General features: G+C 36.1%; 1 protein-coding gene and 1 long non-coding RNA gene across 3 annotated transcripts in view; one reads left to right on the top strand and one right to left on the bottom strand.

The window, feature by feature from the left end:
* LOC140848885 (uncharacterized) overlaps positions 1-8,135 on the top strand; it is a 29,064-nt gene extending 20,929 nt beyond the window's left edge. Inside the window, exon 3 of the long non-coding RNA XR_012130149.1 lies at positions 563-8,135. This is a non-coding gene — a long non-coding RNA (uncharacterized lncRNA). The remainder of the gene's footprint in view (positions 1-562) is intronic.
* Positions 1-23,984, bottom strand: part of GPBP1L1 (GC-rich promoter binding protein 1 like 1) — a 58,712-nt gene that overhangs the window by 18,008 nt on the left and 16,720 nt on the right. The window contains exons 2-6 of one of the 2 annotated variants that reach the window (XM_017668105.3): positions 19,728-19,841; positions 11,566-12,580; positions 11,007-11,121; positions 8,766-8,895; positions 8,145-8,431 (exon numbers count right to left, since the gene is read on the bottom strand). In XM_017668105.3, the coding sequence (XP_017523594.1) occupies positions 8,145-8,431; positions 8,766-8,895; positions 11,007-11,066 (477 nt within the window). In that variant the 5' untranslated portion in view covers positions 11,067-11,121; positions 11,566-12,580; positions 19,728-19,841. The remainder of the gene's footprint in view (positions 1-8,144; positions 8,432-8,765; positions 8,896-11,006; positions 11,122-11,565; positions 12,581-19,727; positions 19,842-23,984) is intronic. The other variant, XM_017668104.3, reaches the window with a different exon arrangement.

The following is a 23,984-nucleotide window of genomic DNA, read 5'->3' on the forward strand; positions in this document are numbered from 1 at the left end:
TTTCTAAGACTGCTTTAAGGTAGGGGCAGACAATGTGCCAGGGACAGTGCTAGGAAGACAAGGCAATTAAGACAATTAAAGAGCTGTTGTCCCCAGAAGGGTCACAGTCTCACTATAAATATAAACCTGTACACAAGTTAAGTACAATAAAAGGTTACAGGGGCTATGATAAAAATTCACATTAGGGAAGAAGGGGTACTAAGAAGGAATAGTCAGTTCCACTTGAAAGAGAGGTACTATCAGAAAAGGTTTCCTTAGAGGTGATGATTAAGAGCCCTTAAAGATGAATTACAAAGGTAGAAAATAGGTGAACCCAGGAACAGAATGCTCTGTGAACACCAAGACAGGAATGCATGAAAAAGAACAGAATATTTGGACATCTACAAGTACTTCAGCATGGTTAGTGTTAGGGAAGAAGGGACACCCTTATGTGGGGAAACACATGTCTGGGGAAGCAGGCAAGAGCCAGACTGTGGAATATTTTTTAGGAAGACTGAATTTTATTCTGTATATAGTGAGGATGCATCTCTCATGCACAGATGTAACAGAATCCAATCATCAGTTTACAGAGTCTGGTAGCAGCCTGAAGGATGTATCTGATGGGTTAAACACCAACTAGGAGACCACTGTGAAACCAATTCCAGGGAGAGTAATGAAGGCAAGAGGAGTAGAGGACGAGTTGAAGGGAAGGATGGAGGTAAGTTAAGAGCACTAAACTGGACTCAGTAACTAGCTGTACAACACTTGTATGACGTGGGTGTCCAAGCCAAAACTTTACAATCTAGCAATAGTGTGGAAAACGGCTTTTCAGCACAAGTGCACATGAATTATTAAACAAAAGAGATCCCCAGAATCCACTACAGAGCTTCTAAAGCAAAATCTCAAGGGATGGGGCCCCAGCAGGGATATTTTCAACTTGTGAAGGTGAGTACTACTAGCACAAAATAAGAACAGACAGAAACTCAACTACCAACTCGCTATTAAATGGACAAACCAGTGATAGAATATGAAAAACAGATAAATACACTCCTCTGGATGGTTAAGTATAGGCAGAAGGGATCTTCACGGATAAAAGCTAAGTCTTTGTGCTTTAACAGGCTTGTGTTCTTGGTCACATTATACCTAAGGTTTTCAGAGATACTGCCCCTATTTATGTGATGACATCTCTGTTCTCTTTTCATTTACTTTTCTAAAATAGTAAAATATAACACAGATATAGGAAACTGCATAAAACGGGCCAACGTTCTCATAATCACCACTCAGTTAAAGCAACAAAACATTGCCAGCCAAACCAGACATATTTTGTAAGTCTCATTTAAAAATAAGCAAGTAAGTAACTCAATCCCTTCCTCTCCTCTAAAACCGATGACAGTCCTGGCTTACAGTGATCACCTCTTCTTTTTCCTTTACCACCCAAGTATATATCCCTCAAAACTATTGTCTCCAAAAAACACCTCTTACCTCTCTTAATCTGTAAGTTATTTAAAAAAAAACAACCTATACCTCTGTATTTCCAATAAATCGGTAGTTGATTCTAGACATTATAGAGTACTGCCCTGTTGCCCCACCCTCATTCTGGCAAAACAACTTATTGCTGGTTTTATGTTCTTCCTTTGGGAGACACATACATGTAGTTTTGTTTCTTTTTGTGGTGTCAGCAAGCATTATGCTCATAGCCTAAAAGTCTTGACTTGCTACCAGCTGCAAAATAGTCATCTTCTAATTTTATCATTCCTTCTTTAGTAGTATACTTCCATAAAAAGCAACTTCTTCTCAACTAGTGGTTACCAAAGGGGAGGGGCTGAGGAGTGTGGATGGGGAGGGAGAAGGGGATTAGGGGGCACTATAATTTGCAATCACAACAATATAGGCAGGTCACGGGGAAGGCAGTACAACACAAAGAAGTAATGACTCTATAGCATCTTACTATGTGACAGATAGTGACTGTGATGTGGGTGGGGTGAGGACTCGATAAAATGAGTGAATGTTGAAACTACAATGTTGTTCATATGAAATATTCACAAGATTGTATATCAATGATACTTTAGTTAAAAGCAGCTTCTCATCTATCTGATGACTCAGTGGTATAACTGATGAGGAAAAGACAGAATACATGCTTATTTCTAAGGTGAGGTATCACTGTGAACTCACAGTTTAATATTTGGTTTGATTCAAACCCTTGCAGTTATCCTTAACTGATACATGTATTTGGCCAGTGCAAACCTCTTCATCTGGCTTCCAAACCCCTTTTATATGACCCTAATAGTCTAGTTACTTCTTTGCTACGTAGTATGACAAAACATTCCAAGCTTATCTTATCGATCCTGTCCAGAAATACTATTTAAAGACCACAATCTGAATGCAAGGGATGCTCACTGTTATGGGGTTGGTCATTGCTTTTAGATCTTTTCAGTGGGCAGAGTCTAGAAATACATATATATTTTCAAAGATTAAAATACTTCACAACTTCTTACTGGTATTTCCCATTCAAACTGAGTACATTGGGGTTCTTACTGAATTATCTTCTATCTGTATTTCTACACTGAGAATCCTGCACTTTCAAGGACATAGGTATAGGGTATCATATTTAATTGCTTTAACCCATATTATATTCAACAGTCTTAGAATAACAGTATTACACCACCAATATGATTAATAAATGTTAGTTTTTTTGTACATGCTCTCCCTATTCTCCTGCTTAAAAAACTTATGCTGTATCTAGACTGTCAGAGCTCAGAGCTACTACCTGCTATATTCTTTAAAACTCATTTAGTTCTACAATTAACCATATTACTTAGTATTTGTCACCATTCCTTTTGTTATCTTTCTAGTTAGTGTAGTTGTCTGAAGCTTGTTGTCTAGTACTTCCCTCAGGAAAAGCTTTGAAACAATGTCTGAGTTCTTACACATTGGTACTTGTCTGTGACCCTCATATCTTTAAGTTTGACAGAGTATAAAATCCTCAATTCAAATCTTTTCAAGTACTGTGACTTAAAAAAACAAAAAAACAAAAAACTTGGTTACATATGATAAATGCACAAACACTAAGTGTACCATTCCATGAATTTTGAAAAATGCTTACACCTCCTCAACCTCTAAAGCTAAAATACTTCCTATAATCAGGAAGTTCCCTCATGTCCCTCTCCACACAAACAAGCACGGTTTCCATGTTCTTTCCTAGCACAGACCACGTGGCCTGTTCCACACGTAAGTGGAGTCACACAGGATGTATCCTTTTGTGCAAGGCTTTACTGAGACTCACCATGTTGTTTTATCAGTCATTCCTTTTTATTTTTGAAACTGGGTAAGTAGTTCATTACATGAACACCACAACTTTTCCATTTTTGTGCAGACAGACTTTTAAACTGTTTCCAGTTTGGGGATACTATGAATAAAATTACAGTAAACACACATGTATGTCTTTTGAATAAATACTTAGAAGTATAAATGCTGGGTTATTGGATAGGTTTGTTTATTTTTTTAAGAAAGCGCCAAACCTTTCACCAAAATAGTTATACTACTTCACACTCCTATTAACAATGTTTGAGAGTTCCAACTGCTCTAAAATGTCACCAGATTTGGTGTTTTCAGGCTTTTAAATATTAGCCATTTTGGTGTGTGCGCAGCATTATCTCATAGTGGTCTTTAATTTGAATTTCCACACTTCCCTTGGAATGACATATGCTTATGGGTCATTTGTAGATCCTCTTTTGTAGTGTCTGTTCAAATTCTGCTCATTGAAAAAAAAAAACTGAGTTCTTTTTATTACTGAGTTGTAGGAGTTATTCATATTATAGATATATGGCTAGGTCCTTTTTCATATGTAAGTTTTCTAAATATTTTCTGAGTCTGTGAAAAAAGCAGAAGTTTTAAATTTTGATGAAGCCTGATTTACCAGTGTTCTCTTTTGTGATTATTGTTTCCTATGTCCAAAGAAATCATTTTCTATCCCCCCAAGCTGAAAGACATTCTCCTAAAATTTCCTTTGAGAAGTTTTGTAGTTGTAAGCCTTATGTTTAGGTCGCTAATTCATTTCAAATTCATTGTTCTGGATGCTATGAAGTATGGGGAGAGGATATACACATGCAGTCATTCTAGCATCATTTGTTAAACACACAGTTCTTTCTCTATTATCTGCTTTGGTACTTTTGTTGAAAATTAAGTGACCATAAAAATGTAGGCTTACTTGCACTGTTCACCATGTAAGAACTTATTCACTATGTAAGACCTTGTTCACCATGTAAGAACTTGTTTGTTATGCTTCAGAAGATTGGAGACTGTTGAGATATTATAGGCTTGGGGTTGATTAATGACTGTGCATTGAGTCCCCTATAGAGAATTTTATTGTTGTTAAAAAAATGTAGGCTTATTTCTGGGCTCTCTATTCTGCTGTATGATCTGTCAACGTGAAAATGTTGACATTATCTTGATTATTGTAGTTTGATACTAAGTTTTCAATTTAGGTAGTACAAGTCTTCCAAATCTGTTCCATTTCAAGGTTACTTTGGGTATTCTAGGTCTTTTGCGTTTCAATACAAATTCTGCCAATTTCTTTTAGAAAGCATGCTGGCTGATGGTGTGCAGAATCCATAGAATTGATATCCTAACCACACTGAGCCTTCCAATTCAAAGCTTTCCACTCAAAATGATGTTGCTTGTTGCTTATTTATTATTTTCTTTCTCTTGGACACATTTTGTGGTTCAGTATAGGCATCTTCAACTTTGTTCAATTCATTCCTAAGCATTTTCTAGGGTTTTTTTTAAATTTACAAATGAGGTTTTATAAAACTTCATTTCCCAATTGCTTGTTGCTAATATAAAAAAATACAATTGGATTTAAAATATTGACCTTGTATGAAACTTTGTCATACTCTCTAGAGTCCTTAGAATTTTTCTATGTAAAATCATGTCATCTGCAAATAGAAAATTTTATTTTCTTTTAATTTGTATGTATTTTATTTCATTTTCTTGACTTGTTGCACTTCCTAGGATTTCCAATGAAATGCCAAATATGAATTGTGAGAGTAAACATCCTAACATTGCTCCTGATATTAAGGGACTCTGCTTTTACTGGAGAATTCAGTAGATCCAAAAGCTATAGGTGCACTGTTGCCATCCTCTCAGAATCCCTTCTCTCAAATGTTCCTCAGGTTCTAAACACATATAACATCTCTCAATCCTAGAAAACTCTACTCTCACACCTGGCTCCTCTTTCTCTAAGTATTCATAGAGTACCACTCTCATCATAGACTCATTCTCTAATCCTTCCAGCCAAGGAAATCACTTCTGAAAATAACATTTGAAAGGTTGCTTCAAACTGCCAATCTAAAGTTCTTTCCCACATTTAATAATAGCTAACACTGAAAAATCTGTGTGTCAAGGTGTGTGCTAAGTGTTTCATACATATCATTCAACAAATGTGACCTGCAATTCCTTACAACAATATTGCAAGGTAGACATTACTATCTAACAACTCACTAGGTCCCCAAAACACCTTTCATTTGTTATTTTTGACTGTGTTTTCCTGATATACCCCTTTCTTCAAGCAATTACTTCTCAGTCCCCTTTACTGCTATTCCACAGGTTCTGCTCTAGGCCTCCTCTCTGTATGTATTATTCTCCTTAGGTGCTCTATCTATTCACAAACCTCACTTATTACCTTTATTTTCATGTGCAAACCCGTAGATCTCACCCATCTCTTTGGGACCATTAACTCGTTAACTTCTCTCTCCAATTTGGCTCCTGTTTCTTATTTTTAAAATAATTGCTTACTATTCATCAACTTTGCTTTGGATAAAAATTTTATTTTTGACTCATCCTTCACCAGTTACAACATCTAAGTGCCAGTCCCTCAGATTTATCCTCCGAAATAAGATCTTTTATGACCTAAATGTCTATCACCAAGAAAATGGGTAAATAAGTCTAGCATATTCACACAATATTTACTACACAGTACTGAAAAAGACCTTCAGTAGGGTTCCTCAAGAAAGATATTGAAATTTTGGGCTGGTTAATTCACTACAGGGTTGTCCTCTGCATTGTGCGATGGTTAGCATCCTGCTTTCCTGCTCTCCATGTATTGGAAGCCAATTAACACTACCTTCAGCTGTGACCAACAAAGTTCTCTAGGTGTTGTCAAATGTGCCAGAGGGCACAGAATTGCTACTGGTTGATAACCATTTATCTAGAGCTGTATTAGCTATCAATTCAGATAAATCTCAATTTTAAGCAAATAGCACATAGAACTATAACAGGAAACAATTCATATGAAGATTAAAATCAGGCAAAATTATACTAGAGATTGTTTATGGATACATACATAAAATTTATCAAAAAAATGCATGAGGATAATGGAACACTGAAATCAAGATGGTGATTACCTCTGGGGGAAAGCAAGGAGAATACAATTAGAGAAGCTCTAATTCTGTAATTCTGTAGTATCTTGTCTCTTCTGTGTAAGAATGCTCTACAGTGTGTGTATTTGGCATAATGCAATTAACAAAGCTAGGTGATGTGTGTACGTGACTTTTTTTCTTCATACTTTTATGGATACTTAGAATATTTCATAAAAACAAATGCAAAATAAATTTGTCCTTATTGACCCTATTCTTGTTTGGTTTGATAAAGCAACTTAACATTTTTCTTTCTGTTGTCAGTTTTCCGCTGGGAATGCCACACAACTGACACTGGATCTTTTTATCAAACTATGCCAATCAGAGTACAGTTCCTAGTTTAAATTTCACTTTACCCCACACTACTTTCCTGTTTATTACCATCTCTTTTCTACCAATTATTAAAGAAACCCAAATGAACTTGTTTTCTATACACTCAGATGGCTGTCATAATAGATGTACTTTAGATAAACAGTCATGTCAGATATAAATTATAATTACCGTGAGTTCATCTGATTATGTAGAATAAAAATACAGAAACTTATTTTATAATAAGAATACAATCAAAAAATTTTTTTTGTTGCTGGTTTGATGAGGTTTTCACCAAGTTCCCAGAATGTGAGGAACATGAGAGGTTTTGTTTCTTAATCATTCCCATCAGTATTTCTTGGATTTTTTAAAAAGTTTATTGAATAAATAAGGCAAGTTATACTTCAGTGTCATTGTAATTTCTGGTTGTCTACTGGATATCCAGAACATTCTGGACAAATAACTCAGTATGTCAGGGCAGTATAGATCTTTCCAAGCATAAAGTTTTGAAGGACAGATGCCTGGGGTAGGAATTCACATTAGTCAATCACATTTAATTCAAGGCCCCCTCCACCGACAAGGATATTTGTTAGACTGTAAGGAGAAGAGGAGCTGATGCCTAAATTTGACTTGTTTAGTTGGCTTTATTAATGTACTAAAATAGCTATTACAGAAGTGATTGGCTAATCTAATGTTCAACCTATAAAATACCTAGAGCTGTACCATCCAATAGCATAGCCATTGGTCCCATGTGGTTACTGAGCACTTGGAATATGTAAATATATAGTCTATATTGAAATGAACTACAAGTATAGAGTACACAAAGGATTTTGAGGACTTAGTACAAACAACAAATTATCTCATTAATAATTTTAAAGGTATCAATTACATGTTAAAATGACAATTTGGATATATTTGGTTGAATAAAATAATTATTAAGCTATTTTTTAAAAGGTGCACTAAAAACTCCAACTCTTTTGCTGTAGAGGGCAAAAGGCATGTAATTCAACACACAAAAGCATCAAATTTTACTGAACATATAAGGCAACAATTAAAATGCTAATTGTAGGTCTATAACACCATAATTATTTTGTATTAAAAAAGCAGTATCAAGAGAAAAAAGTGCGTTTTGATAGCTGGAGAAAGATAATTCAATGTGCAAAACCATACTTTTACATAATTATATTTGAATACTGAACCTTATAAAACGTATGGGAAACTAAAAAGTTCCAGACATAAAGATGAAACACAAAGGTTTGCTAAGAGTTACACAGGAATTGTAGTTATCATCTTCATACTAATCAACTTCTAACCTCTAAAAATAGTAAAAATCTAAACCCAGGGGCTCCCTTTTTAGTTATTTCTGAAATGTTCTCATCATGGTCTTCTATTTAAGAAATTATTTGTTAGACTTTAAGTACACATCTAAACCTTCATACTTACAAAGTCTTCCTCTTCAAACTGCAACTTTTCCACCTTGTCTTCTTTCTTTTCTTCCCTAATCTCTGTAGGTGGCTTTTCCTGAAAGACGCAGCCTTTCCGGGAGTGGAAGCTGCCATTCCAGTGGCGATGGTTCCCTGTGCCACCCCCACTACGCTGGCTCATGCCATCATGACCTCGGGAAGAGCCATGCCAACCAGACGGATTCCCTGTGATTCCAGCATATGCTCCCTTTGAGACACCAGAGTCCACAGAATCATGGCGGAAAAGGGAGGGCTGATGCCAGGTATCTAGAACAGTAAGAAACAGTAACACATTAAATTGTTTGCTTCCTGATCTGTTTTAAAGCCCTTCAAGGAACCTTTTAAAAAAAAGTTTAAGCCCACAAAAAAGAAATCTTTTATCTTTTCTTTTAATGTAATTTCTCTATGAGTTCTTCAACAAATGACTCATTAGAACATAAAAACGTTAGAAAGCCAATACAGTTGAATACTTACTACCTGAGGGTCTAATTGAGAACTACGTTTTTAAAAGGTCATATTTCAAGACTATGTACTTGCACCCCCAGCCTGGGCTTGCCCTAAGTAGCTTAAACACACTCATGGAAGTTGGGGCATGGCTTACCTCCTGTAGTCCGTAGCGATCCATTGTTAAAAAAGCCATCAGAGGAATTATGTCGACGACGGCTTACTCCAAATCTACGGTCTCCTCGGGGTAGGTGCTCTCCGTGTTTTTCGAAGGTGGCTGTAGGTGACTAAGATGATAAAGTACAGAAAAGCAAACAGGTAGGTAGTTATCAGTCTCTTTCAGTATTTTAGGTTTTGCATCAGGCTTTTAGAAAACAGGTAAGAATGGTGGCAGAACCTCCCCATAAGGAGCATATTGATCATAATAAGGGGACCACAGGCCCATGAGTTAGAGAAGCCCTAGGTTACATGTTCAGCCATTAACTCATTTCCTTTATTCCAAAAAGGGAGAAAAGGCAGCTACTTTAATTATTTGCATGAGAAAAAAAAACAGGCTCTGTTAATATCCATAGAGAATAAGCCCCAAAATTTTACATTTAATATTAAGTTAATCTTGCAACTGGAAAGGAAAAGCAAGATGCTTGCTCTAAAAAGTTCAAAACAGCTTTATTATTTCTGCAAATTATTCTAGAACTGGAGAGAAAGGGTTAAATACCACTTTGGTAGTCCATTAATAACTACATGGAATTTTTATAGTTTTCCAAAATACTTTATTTCCAAATATTACTTACTACTCATAAAACTACTGTTTGGCATCATCCCCATTTTACTTATTTACACATGAGGAAAGAGGTCAGGGAGACTAAGTCTTTGAGATTATACAACTAAAAGGAAGCAGTTTGAGAAACACTATTATAGATGTCCCTTCCTATTCCAAATAATTTTATTCTATGATATTCTTTGGTCTCAAATGATAGCAACCAAAGTCTAAAAAGTCATGCAAAGTATGGCTATAATTGACAAAGGCTTCCAGGAAAAATATAGGTGGGGGCACAGACATCTTGATATCTATTTTATTAATATCCTCACCAATACTTGGTGTTGTCAGTATTTATTTTAGCCATTCTAATAGGTTATAGCTTTTCTACTCTCCTTTCTTCTAAAAGTTTCATGTTTTTTAACTCTTTAATTTAGATTACAATCCATTTTGTTTTGTGTATAGAATATGAAGAGGCCTTCCCCCTGCCTCCATATACAGTTCTAGAGCCATTTATTAACCCACTTTTGCATTGAATTACCTTAGCACTTCAGTCTAAGATAACTATTATGTACAAGACTATTCCTGAAATCTCTATTCCATTCCAGTGCTTTACATGTCTACCCTATGTCAACACCACACAACTTTGCCACTGTCACTTTACTGGAAATATTGAAATCATATTTCTTCCTTATTACTCTGTTCCTTGTGCCAAATCAATATTCTTTGCAGATACAATGTCTACATACTTTTCAATGCTTTCCTGGATCCTATACCTACCTCAGGCCCATCACCCGTAAGCCTTGGGTCAGATGATGTCAATTATGAGATCTCAGGTATTTCACAAGGGCAATTCAAAATGAAGTTTAGAGTAAAAGGTTGTGGGTCTAGACCAGGAACATCTTCCCCAAAATTCATATTTAAAAATAGGGAAGGTAGGCCATTTTTTTGGTGAGACTACCTACCTTTGTGCCTCCTATATTACTTGTAAAATGGGAAGCATTTTTAAGTTTACTAGCTTCTCAAAGGTTTCTTAAATCAATAAGTTAGGCTGTTATGTGTACTGTGACTAGGGCTACTTTACTCCACATGAACTGGTTGTTCCACTTGTCTTTACTCCTAATGCAACCCACATTTCCTCCAAAATCATTAAGTAGATTATTACTCTAAACAGAATTTTTAGGATTTAATCTGAGATGCATGTATTAATCAATCACTGCCTCTCCTTTTTCCTCCACCTTACCTACTACTATAGACAAATGTGTGTTCATTTTAAAGGTCCATTTCCTCAAAAACTGCTTCCCTTTTACCTCTGCTCCTTTCTTCTCGGTAATAGATTAGCAGGTATGTTTTAGTTCCAAAGAGTGCTGCAACTAGTGTATAAACAGGGAGTCTCAAGTGTGCCATATAATGAGAAAAGGTTAGGATGCAATGGAATAAAAGAAGGGACACTTTGCAGCATCAGGGCACACGCTGACTTTGACTGCCTAATTATTTATATCCTGTTAAAAGAAATGTAGAAGTCCTCAGAGAAGGTTGAATAAACCCAAAACACCAATACTGTAAAATAGAGGCCACAGAAAAGTTGGGATGAAAAGAGTTGGTATTTGGAATAGTTCCTCAAGAAATGAAGAAGAGTACCTTAGCTGACTGTGGTGTTGAGAAATTTAGCCAAGCAGGCACAAAGTCATGCTGCGCCATTTAGGTCCAGTGTCTCTTTTCAGTAAGGTGAGGCATCCAACCTCATTGCCAGGATCTGAAAATGAGAAAGCTCAAACCATTTATGCTTCCAAGAAGCTGACACCAATGTATAAAGGCATCTGTGATTACTCTCAGATGCCCTCTTTACAGAAAGATCTGCCCTCTGAGCCTCTTCAGATTACTTATTAGGCTCCATACCTCAGAGAAGTTCTAAATAAAAGCAATAGTCTATGAATATATGACCGTGAAAAAAACAGACAAATGTGACAGACCTGGAGGGTTGTATGAAAGAAGCTAATATATTTCTGAGTTAAAAGAACCATGAATTTTTCTGTTTAGTTCACATTAACTTCCTCAAATACCAACCAGCATCAGTTTTCCTCCAGACCAGCCCACTGATACTCTCCAAAATTAAATAGATCAGAAAGCAGTATATATTCCCCATGATACATATACATACACAGTCTTCTTCCAAAGTTAGACACAGGAGAATATTTACCCCAGAGTGTAACCTCCGTGGTCCTGTTTCCTGAACTCCTTGAGTCTGCCAGCTGGATTTCCCACGTGGTTCTCGTTGAAAGGGTACTTAATTTGGCTGGCCAGCAGCACGCCTTGTGATGAAGCACAAAGAAGCCAGGCTCTGTGTGGATCACTCTCAGTCCCCTCAATTGCTCATCTTAAACTATCTAGCTCTTGACACGTTTCCAAAAGGGGGAAGGGGAAAGGGGGAGGGGGGAAGGGGAACATAAAAAGTATTTGTTACATTTAAAAAATGGGGGGAAGGGGAAAGAGCTATGTCTATGTTCACCTCATGCAACTTCCTCATGCATCACTGCAGTGATGGCAATATGATGTTGCTTAAATGGATAAAACATTGACATTTGCACAGTGAGCTCAAACACTGTTCATAACAAGGCCATAATTAGAAAGAGAGGTGGACTCGTGTGGGCAAATAATGTCATCAAAGTAACAGATCAGAAATACAACATTAAAGAGCTCCCAAAGATCTGAGTAGTCAACTCCTATGGCAAAACAGTCACATGACAAAGCCCTTAATTTAAAATCTCATTATTCTTACACAGCTGCTAAAAACAGTGTGCTGTACTTATATTTGTCTTATCCTTCAAAATCTAAGGACATAAGAAATCTTGTTAAAAAAAAAAAATCAGACAGGAACTTGATGTACTTTTCCTGCCAAATAGCAGCTTTGAAGGCAAATTTCTTGGTGTAAAGCTCCCACCCAAATGTGTCTTCTATTTCTTTGGTCTTCACTATTTATAAGTTCACAAGGAGAAAGATAGGGGTTAAGGACAGTCAAGGAGAGTTCCAAAATGAGGTTTTCTTCTCTTCAGTTTTCTGTATTTCACTTGCTTGGTCCCTTCCTGAAGACTGAATTTAGTTAGCCACTGGAAGGCGATATGAAGAAATCTTCTACTGTTTCAGTAGAGAAGTCACTTATTATTTTGGATCCATTTCCATTATTCAATCATTTAAAAGGCCACTGGAAGCTATCACTATAAATAAAAAACAGAACACATATCGGAAGAGGCAAATCATTATATTTGCTAAAATGAGACACAGTAAAATGATCAATCAAATAACGGCTTTAGAAGTCAGAACTCTTTTTCTTCTTCTTCAGTATCTGATAGGACTATAGTACCCTTTTTAAAATTAAGTTATCATTGATATACAATCTAATGAAGGTTTCAAATGAACAACATTGTGGTTACAACATTCACCCATATTATCAAGTCCTCACCCGCCCCTCCCCGTTGCAGTCACTGTCTATCAGTGTAGTAAGATGCTACAGAATCATTACTTGTCTTAAGGAGTCAGAACTCTTTTAAGTCCAATTTAGACATTAATTTCATGTGTCACAACCTATATCAACAACCTAACTGGCTAAAATTCTTTTAAGAAATTATAAAAGATTTTAGAAAAGTCACCTGCACAGTTTGTTTTTTTTATATAACCATTTCTCCAATTAGCTATCAAAGGTTATTTGGAAATGCAAATTAATGAGCCTGTTAGATCTAGATTTTTTTCTTATGCATGATATAGTTTGCCCTAAGTGGTCAAAGAGCCATATAATTTGCTGGTTTATTATCACAGTCATCAACTAATTATTTAGTGTTAACCAGTTAGATCCTTAAATACAAGACATACATCACAGCATTCCTCAAGTATTTACATAGTTTTAGATAAACTCTTAGACTCTGACTTAAGATATGCAGTAAAAGATGACACAAATATTTCTTTGGTAAATTCCCAACAATTCTTCCAGGGACTACAAAGTTTTTCGATACAAGAGAATGCTTAGGTGTGTGGGCAATTCTGGTCTATGCTGCAACTAGTTTGGAGGGTATTTCTTACATCAGTTGGCAGCCTTAATCTGTTTTAAAAGTTCATGAGACTAAGAAATATCAAAATCAGGACAATAAATCTCTGTAAGGAAATGAAGGGAAATAAATCAAAATGAGGTCCCAGGGTGCCTGAACTGTATCCATAACGTATTATTTCTTGAGTGATGGAAACAATACAGTAACTATCCACTTATCTCTACATTTCTTATGTACTTGTAATAATTACATATTAATAGAATGAGCATAAAAAGGTTAGGTAAAAGATGAACAGGATGCTGGGGACTAACCAGGATGTGAAGGGTGTCCATGTTGGGCAACAGCAGCCCAGTGCAGAATGCCAGAACCCACTAGGCGACATGTTATAAGGCTAACAGCCCAGCAGAAGGGCAGCCCAGTGCAGAGTGTGGGGGCGTGAGTGGAAAGAGGAAGGCATTCTTGGCAGAGCGAAAAGACCAAGCAGGACGAGAGCCCCCAAACAGCAAGATGCTGTGCACAGGCATTACAACTGGGGTGTGTCAGAGAATCTGTGCAAGGCAGGAGGTGGTTAACTGGGGGTTTGTTACACACTGGCAACTAATCAAAAAGTAAAAAATACTAAGGAAAAATGGGAGTCAAACTTTTTACTGTGGGAAAAAGAAGGCAATGATAAAATTTCAAAATACTTAAATAGAATGACAACACTATGAATAAATTTGTAACATAACAGCTAGAGCAGTATGTAATGAAAAAAACAAGCTTTAAAAACATCTTTTAAAAAATGAAACCAAAACCAAACTGCCCCAACTAATAAGCATTTTTATCAAGATGAGGGGAAAAAAGCAGTAAAGCAAATCTAAGGAAACAGAAAGGAAAAGGAAAGAAAAAGCTGAAGAAAGAGATGATTAAAAAATGACAGTTCTACAACCATTTGATCAATAAATATGAGAGATGCCCTCTCAAAAAAAAAAAAAAACAAAAACAAAAAAAAAAAAATGACAGTTCTTTTGAAGAAGATTAATAAAACTCTGGTAAAACTGCTTGGGGAAAAAAGATACAAGTAAGAAAGACAGCATGAGAAAGGGGAAATAAAGACAACAGATTAAGAAGTATTACAAACAGAACAGTATTATGAACAATTATGTGCTAATCTGAAATTCTTAAACTAGGTAATGTTTCTATGAAATGGCAAAAAACTGGCACAGAAGTAGAAAAACTTTAACAGACCTGTATATATTACCATATATACCACAGACATGTAATATGAAATGCGTCCCAGGTGAATGGTCCCCCTCCAAAAGGGTCCCAGGTGAAGAAGAGAAGCTGAAATCTCTGCCTGTAATTTGCTCTCTTGGGTAGCAGAGGTATATAACTCACGTTAGTGAGCTGGGCCAGGGCTGCTGAGCACTTTGGCCCAAGCCTGGAGTTTGAGGCCAGCCTGCACAAAGAAGAGCTAGTTGAAAAATAATCCCTTGATATTGTTCTGTGGTCTAGGCTAGAAATTTTTAAAAATCAGGACTGACACACTCTGGGAGAAGACCAGCTTTTTTTTTTTTTTTTGGCAGTAAAAATGTTTATTACATCAAATTCTTAAGTGGAGGTTGTGTGTTTGTTGACTTTTTTTTTTTTTTGAGAGGGCATCTCTCATATTTATTGATCAAATGGTTGTTAACAACAATAAAATTCTGTATAGGGGAGTCAATGCTCAATGCACAATCATTAATCCACCCCAAGCCTAATTCTCGTCAGTCTCCAATCTTCTGAAGCATAACGAACAAGTTCTTACATGGTGAAAAAATTCTTACATAGTGAATAAGTTACATGGTGAACAGTACAAGGGCATTCATCACAGAAACTTTCAGTTCTGATCACGCATTATGTACTATAAACAATCAGGTCAATATGAATATTCATTTGATTTTTATACTTGATTTATATGTGGATCCCACATTTCTCCCTTTATTATTATTACTATTTTTATTTTTAATAAAATGCTGAAGTGGTAGGTAGATGCAAGATAGAGGTAGAAAACATAGTTTAGTGTTGTAAGAGAGCAAATGTAGATGATCAGGTGTGTGCCTGTAGACTATGTGTTAATCCAAGCTAGACAAGGGCATTAAAACATCCACGGATGCAGATTTCTCTCAAAACAGGGGGGGTGAGGTTCTAAGCCTCACCTCTGTTGATCCTCAATTTCTCACCTGATGGCCCCCCTGCGACTGTGCCTGTCTTAGGTTGTTCCTCCCTTGAGGAATCTTACCCGTCTCTGGCTAACCAGTCATCTGGGACCATACAGGGAGATGTAAAGTTGGTAAGTGAGAGAGAAGCCATATTGTTTGAAAAGGTTAGCTTTTTACTTCTTTGCAGATTTATGCCCTGTGGCTTCTATGTCCAGCATTTGTCTTGAGGTATCTTTACCACTTGGAGGAATTATGATACTCGGTAAATTCAATATGAGGCACGAATTCTATTTAAGGGTTGTAATTAGGAAGGAAGAAGAAAAGCTATAGAGGTAGCAGACGGAAGAAAACATGGGAGGACTGATTATTTCTTTGACATATCTTCTTGTAGAGTAACTTAAGCATGTATAGGTTTTAAACTACTAATTAAATCGCGCACACACATTAACATAATAGGAATACAGTTACATAACCAAAGCAGATCTATAATTACCAGCCATCTCCTGTGAAGCCAAGAAAACCAGTTAGGCACCCTAGGCATTTGTGAAAATTTATCAATGATATGATGGATATTGTCTAACTGAATTTGAATAGTTTGAGAAAAATCAGACAAATTAAAACAACACATTCCTGGGAATTGTTCACATCCCATATGTTCTTTTAACAGTAGATAGTCTATAGTCGCAAGATTTTGGAGCGAGAAGACCAGCTTTTAATACAAATTAATTAAAAAAGTCAATTCACAAAATACTTAGGAAGAAGTAAAATAAGCAAGATTTCAGAACTGATAGGATATGGGAGGGAAAGGAGAAATATAGGCTCATACTCTGATTTCTAGCTTGTACAACTAGATAGATGACCATCATATTGTTCACTGACATAGGGAGTAAATGCTGCCTATTCCTTCAGTATAATTCAGAGTTGTTTTTATATAGGCTTACACTACAACTCCCAGTAATAAATGACAATATGCCTGCAATAGGTTCTTAGGAAAATATCAATCAAATCAAACTTCCTTATGCAAAAGACTTAAGTAAACTGTGTATTGCATACCTTTAGTTTTAAGAATTTTGGTTTAAACCACAGAGAACCTGAAACTCAAGGCAGGGAGGTGAACTCCCCATTAGGTTACGAAACTCTTAGACACAAAGGAAGATGCCTCAATTTAAATCATAAAGTTTCCTTTTCAAACCTCACTCAACAAATTACAGTCTTCAAAATGACACGTACACACCATCATTTCAGTCAAGAACTCAATCCCAAATTCATCTAGTAGAGTCCCAGTTAAGGCAGTGATTGCAAAGGAAATATATTAATTGGCAATGCTTTGCTATTAGTGTTAAAGTCCTAAAGCTGTTATACTTCTAACCACTACTTACCCACCATCCTCAGCACACTCTGACACCTAGGATGTAGTTATGTAAGAAGGTTGTCTGTGCATTCATGTGCAGGTATGTGGTAGGGAGGAGATGTATGACAAGTGAGAGTGTTCAGTAAAAGGGAACAAATGAAAGAAGATGAAAAGAGGCTAGATAAAAGAAATTCCTGTTCTGGAAGCAAAAGACTAAAGAGAAACATGATAAAATGCCTATGATAGGATGAAGGAACTGTTTTATCTTCTCTATTAGTCAAGTGTTTTAGTAATGAAATTTGCAAATTTTTAGAACTTTCAATACAACTTTATAAAGCACTTCAGTGATGCCTTTTGGGACTGTTTTTTATAGGGTGATTAATTGAAGGGGCTTTTGCTTAACTACTGAGAAATTTTGAGAAGGAAAGATTTATCACTTAAAACTCTCGGAACTTTAAAAAATGTTGCAAGATTAAGCTGGGGACGATCAAGGTTTTTTTTCTTTTTCTTTTTCAATATGAGATGTTAAGTATGTGGTCTGGAGCTCAGAGAGGTCTGTTCTGGAGACAGAATTTTGGCAACTATCAGTATTTGGGAGACGATATCAGGAGAAGAGAGGAAATCTAGGAAGGTTATAAAGATAGCAGTTTCCAAATCCAGTCCTTAGTTTCCATTTTTATTTGTAACTACAGGTTCCAATTAGCCTTCAACAGAAGGACTGGTTTCAAAGGCATTACTAGTATCTTCCACCCTTCACTTCAGTTTCTACTCTTGGTTGCCAGATCTCTCTTCTGAAATCCAGGTTCAAACTGTATTACTATTCTTTTCAGAAATTTTCTGGCTTCCTATCAACTATAGAATAGGATTTAAAATTTTCAATCTGATATTCAAGAAATAAACCTATCCCCAAAAGTAAACTCCCCACCCCCCTGAAATCCTCTTTATATACTTTAATTGTGCCTTCTAGTACACTTACAATGTGCTCCTTCCTGGATAGTTATAAATGCTGATCTTAACTCCCAGCAGGCCAGAAACTTGTTGTTTCTAGAATCCTGCCTGCCATTCTTTGAACTGACATAGCATTGAGCATGGTGCCTTGTATGTGGTAAGGACTCAAAAGTTTAATGAATTTTTATAAATTATAATAAAACAAGGATACAGAAAAATCAGAACTCTTACACATTGCTGGTACAAATATAAAATGGTGCAGTTGCTGTGGAAAACTGCTGGCAGTTCCTCAAAAAGTTAAACACAGTGTTACCATTATGACCTAACATTTCTACTCTTAGGTATATATCCAAGAAAAATGAAAATACATGTCCTCACCAAAACTTGTGAATGTTCACATCAGCTTTATTCACAACAGGTACAGAATACATATAACCCAAAAATGTTCATCATGATAATGGTAAGTGTGGTATATTCACACAGCAGAATATTATATTCAGCTATAGAAAAGAAGGCAGTACTAACACAAGCTACAACATGGGTGAACCTTGAAAACATCATGCTAAAAGAAGTCAGATACACAAAAGGACACATTATATGATTATATTTATATGAAACATCCAATCCATAGAGACAGAAAACAGATTAGTGGTTACCAGGTGGTTGAGTGAGGGAGTGTGACTGCTTATGCACACCAAGTTTACGTATGGGTAAGGAAGAAGTTCTGAAACTAGATAATGGTGATAGTGGCACTGTCAATGTACTTAATGTCACCAAACTGTACACTATGAAATGGTTACAATGGTAAATTTTATGTGTATTTTGCTACACTAGAAAATTATAAAGTTGTTGAGTAAATAGAAATAGTCAATATTAAATATAAACAATGTTGTACTTCATCCATTCTTTTTCAGGTTTTCTATAAGGGCTTTTTCCTTTCTCCCTACCACATGCCTATCAGAAATGCATGTATCTGAATACCTGATCCAATCATTCATTCATAAATATTTGTCTAATATTTTACCTCTCAAAACCTATGACTTATTGGGCATCTCATATATGCCTGACAATCTGCAGGCACTTCACAAGATGACCAAACTTTATACACTATAGTTAAACTCATAGTTCTAGGAGACAATGTTCCTGATGAGGGCCTTACTTCAATCTCCTCCACTTTAAGTTCCCTTTTTCACTCTACCTGTGTGTGTTCTTGATCTCAACCACTCATTTTCTCCACAGTCTAGTAGTGTCACTATCTACTACTAGTAACTTCAACATCTACACTGGTTTCACTCAACAAAAAAATCACACCAAATTCTTCCCAACTTTAACAGAACCCCTCCCTAGAGTCTGTATTTCCTTTAGGTATTTATGTTTCCTTTCAGTCTTTAACAAAACCTCTAGAGAGCAGTGTACTCTTATGTCTTCATTTTTTCACTCCCCCATTTATTCCTCAATCCATAGCAAGTTACTGTTACCCCACAACTCCAACAACAAATACTAATACATCCTTCTAATTCCAAATTTTGATGGTATTTCCCAGTTTACCTCTAAAATCAAAGTTGTGCTATTTCACATTTCTTTGAAGATTAATAAACCAAGAGTATAGAAACAAGCAACACACCAATTTTCTATTGATTCTTAATCAAAGGATGGATGAAACTAAATACAAAGCCAATGGGTTACCTACTCCCATTCTGGGAGAATTCTTGAAACACTCATCTATACAACTCAACATCCATTTTATCCTTCCCTCCTTCCTCCCACTGAGACCAAATTAGTTCTCTATTCCAGAGATTAACAAGAAAAATACTGAGGTAGGCTCTAACATTAAGGGACTTACCTAAGGTTACAAATCTAATAAGCACCTAGGTCAGGCCTGGAACACCAGTCTTCTAACTTCACTGCTTTCTGAATTACACTGTGGTAGTTACTATCCAGTCATAAAATATGGTTCCTAGAATTAGAAAAACAGAACAAATTCCACCTTAAAGTCTTTTGGAACAAGTGTACTAATTAGGATTGTTAATTTAAATGTGTGTGTTGGCAGGGGGCTGGCCTTTATTTTTGTACTCCTCTCATTATTTATCCATGTTAGCCAAGTCTGGCTTCCAGGACAAACTGAAAGACTTGAAAAATTAAACTTTCGTCATAAGAAAAAAAGCACAGAATAAATGTGGCTGGTAAGCACATGGTTCCCTATCTTAATAGAACTGCAATCTTGTGTCCTTAAGCTATGCAAATGCCCAAAAGAACAAGACCCATAATTCTGACTCCTCCATTGGGAAAAATTACTCAAAACATGCAAAGAAGCCACAAGAGGTTTTTTTTCCTGCAAAAAACGTTATCAGGCTTATGCCAACTGTCTTGGGCTAAAAAGGGTAGATGACCATGGAGAGTATTAAAGGAACTTCCCTATGTCTCACTTCCAATATGCTCATCTCTCTAAAGCTGATCTGCCATGTAATATAAATTAGTCACAGGGATGAAAGTACAGCATAGATAATATAGTAAAAAATACTGTAACATCTTTTTATGTTAATGGTAACTATACTAGTTGGGGTGAGCATTTAATAACATAGATAACTGTCGAACCAACTATGCTGTATACTTGAAACCAATGTAATACTGTTTATCAACTATACTTAAAAAACAAACAAACAAAAACCACCATCCATCAAAGACGGTATCTATAGTCAAGGCATCTGGTTCACAAGTGTCATTCTCACTCATCTTACTATGGTGTACACCTTAAGTGTATTAAAAAGAAAAATAACAAGTCTTTTGATTCATGTTAGAATAGTCTTGATTGTAGAGTGTGGTGACAGGAGCTATGACTATTTTTATTTAATGACCTCACCTCTGGGTCCCCTTATTAGTATCAAAGAATGCCTTATTAGTGAGATCAAGTATGGTGAGAACACAGAGAATATGGGTAAGGTACAGAGTGTTATTTTATCTAGCTAAGAGACCCATAGCAATGCTCCTGGAAAAGCATGCTGGGAAATAACCAATCTATTGTGAACATCAGGGAGGACTCATTCACCTGAACCTGAGACTGTGTCCCAGCTGTACAATGAATGTGTCCCAGTTGCATGTTGTACATGATTCCAGGTTATCGAGGGTTAATTTCTTACTTCAAAGAAATTAACATTGCAACTTTGGATCAAAGGGGTATACTGCACTTTGAAAAGATTAAACTTACATTGCATATTCTTTAGGACATGAAGAAACACTAACTTTTGCTGAAAGATTCGGGATACTATATTCTCATTTCACTTAGATGTAAATTTTTCGTTCAGTCACACATCCACATTTCATTGCACATTTACTCATTCCTACATATATTTATGTGATAAATTTAAAGGGATTCTTTATGAATTCCACTGTTTACCAAAGTTCTTGGCAAAATAATATTGCACACTTAAAAACAGAACACCTACACCTACATATTAGGTAGGACAAATGTTTCTGAAATGTAATCTAAGATGTAATGTCCTAAAACTTATAAGCAAACAAAAACTTCATTTAATTCAGGTAATTTCTTGCTCTCAGATGCTGACTTGCCATTTTAATTGTCAAAAGCACATCTTCAAGAAATGAAATTTCTATTCTATCTATACTATATGCAATAATTCAAAAGTTACCGCTAAACACCACTGAGACTTGATTCTATTAGAAATTCTTTTAAAAACAACCTATGGGATAAAATACCTAGAAATAAACCTAACCAAGGAAGTGAAAGACTTATACTCTGAAAATGACATGACACTCATGAGAGAAATTAAAGAAGATACCAATACATGGAAACACATCCCATACTCATGGATAGGAAGAATTAATATTGTCAAAATGGCCATCCTGCCTAAAGCAATCTACAGATTCAATGCAATCCCTATCAAAATACCAACAGCATTCTTCAATGAACTAGAGCAAATAGTTCTAAAATTCATATGGAACCACAAAAAACTCCGAATAGCCAAAGCAATCCTGAGAAGGAAGAATAAAGTGGGGGGAATTACACTCCCTGACTTCAAGCTCTACTACAAAGCCACAGTAATCAAGACAATTTGGTACTGGCACAAGAACAGACCCATAGACCAATGGAACAGACTATAGAGAGCCCAGATATAAACCTAAGCATATATGCTCAATTAATATATGATAATGAAGTCATGGATATACAATGGAGAAATGACAGCCTCTTCAGCAGTTGGTGTTGGCAAAACTGGACAGCTACATGTAAGCAAATGAAACTGGATCACTGTCTAACCCCATACAGAAAAGTAAACTCCAAATGGATCAAAGACCTGAATTAAGTCATGAAACCATAGAACTTTTAGAAAAAAACAGCAAAAATCTCTTGAACATAAATATGAGCAACTTCTTCATGAACATATCTCCCTGGGCAAAGGAAACAAAAGCAAAAATGAACAAGTGGGACTATATCAAATTGAAAAGCTTCTCCACAGCAAAGGACACCATCAATAGAACAAAAAGACATCCTACAGTATGGGAGAATATATTCATAAATGACATATCCGACAAGGGGTTGACATCCAAAATATATAAAGAGTTCATGCACCTCAACAAAGAAAAAGCAAATAATCCAATTAAAATATGGTCAGAGGAGCTGAACAGGCAGTTCTCCAAAGAAGAAATTCAGATGGCCAACAGACACATGAAAAGATGCTCCACATCACTAATCATCAGAGAAATGCAAGTTAAAACCACAATGAGATATCACCTCACACTAGTCAGGATGGCCACCACCCAAAAGACAAACAGCAAATGTTGGTGAGGTTGTGGAGAAAGGGGAACCCTCTTACACTGCTGGTGGGAATGTAAATTAGTTCAACCATTGTGAAAAGCAGTATGGAGGTTCCTCAAAAAACTAAAAATAGAAATACCATTTGACCCAGGAATTGCACTCCTAGGAATTTACCCTAAGAATGCAGCAGCCCAGTTTGAAAAAGACACATGCACCCCTATGTTTATCACAGCACTATTTACAATAGCCAAGAAATGGAAGCAATCTAAGTGTCCATCAGTAGATGAATGGATAAAGAAGAGGTGGTACATATACACAATGGAATATTATTCAGCCATAAGGAGAAAATAAATCCTACCATTTGCAACAAAATAGATGGAGCTAGAGGGTACTATGCTCAGTGAAATAAGCCAGGTAGAGAAACATCAGTATCAAATGACTTCACTCATCTGTGGAGTGTAAGAACAAAGCAAAAACTGAAGGAACAAAACAGCAACAGAACCCAAGAATGGACTAACAGTTACCAAAGGGAAAGGAACTGGGGAAGTTGGGTGGGAAGGGAGGGATAAGGGGGGAAAAGGGGTATTATGATTACCATACATAATGCAGGGGTGGTGGGGACATGGGGAAGGCAGTATATAACACAGAGAAGACAAGTAGAGATTCTATAGCATATTACTTTGCTGATGGACAGTGACTGTAATGGGGCATGTGGTGGGGACTTGATAATAGGGGGAGTCTAGTAATGGTAATATTGCTCATGTAACTGTACATTAATAACAGCAAAATAAAGAAAATAAAAATGAGGTAAAATGAAATAAAACAAAACAAAAACCTATGGAAAAATCCACAAATATGCAGTGTCTAATTCTTTACCAATCTTGTTTTACATTGGCTCTATAAACAAAGTGCCCTTAAGTACAAGAGTAATACACAATTTAGTCATTTGGTAAGCCTTCTTTGGAAAAAGCTTTTGGGAATCTTAGAAACTGAGAAATTTAATGACTGGGTAAGAAATCATTTCATAGATCAGGTAGTTTAATTTGTGTGTTCCACAGAATTGAGAAAGGATGTAACCTAGTTCTCAACTAGGAGATCACTAAAAATAATTTTTGATGATACACTGTGAAATGATTTTTGGTAAATAACTCAAAAAGGATCCAAAGAATTGAGTGGCACAGATATAAAAGACTACATATAACTTCTTAGAACTCAGATCCATAAAAGTGAAAACAGGAAATGACCTGACATGAACTGTTTTCATTCTAGTAACAATTTTCTATAGCATCAGTCACCAATGTAACTTACCTTTAACTGTCTCCCACTGAA

This window comes from Manis javanica, chromosome 4 (genome assembly GCF_040802235.1).
Source record: "Manis javanica isolate MJ-LG chromosome 4, MJ_LKY, whole genome shotgun sequence".
Classification (NCBI taxonomy): Eukaryota; Metazoa; Chordata; class Mammalia; order Pholidota; family Manidae; genus Manis; species Manis javanica.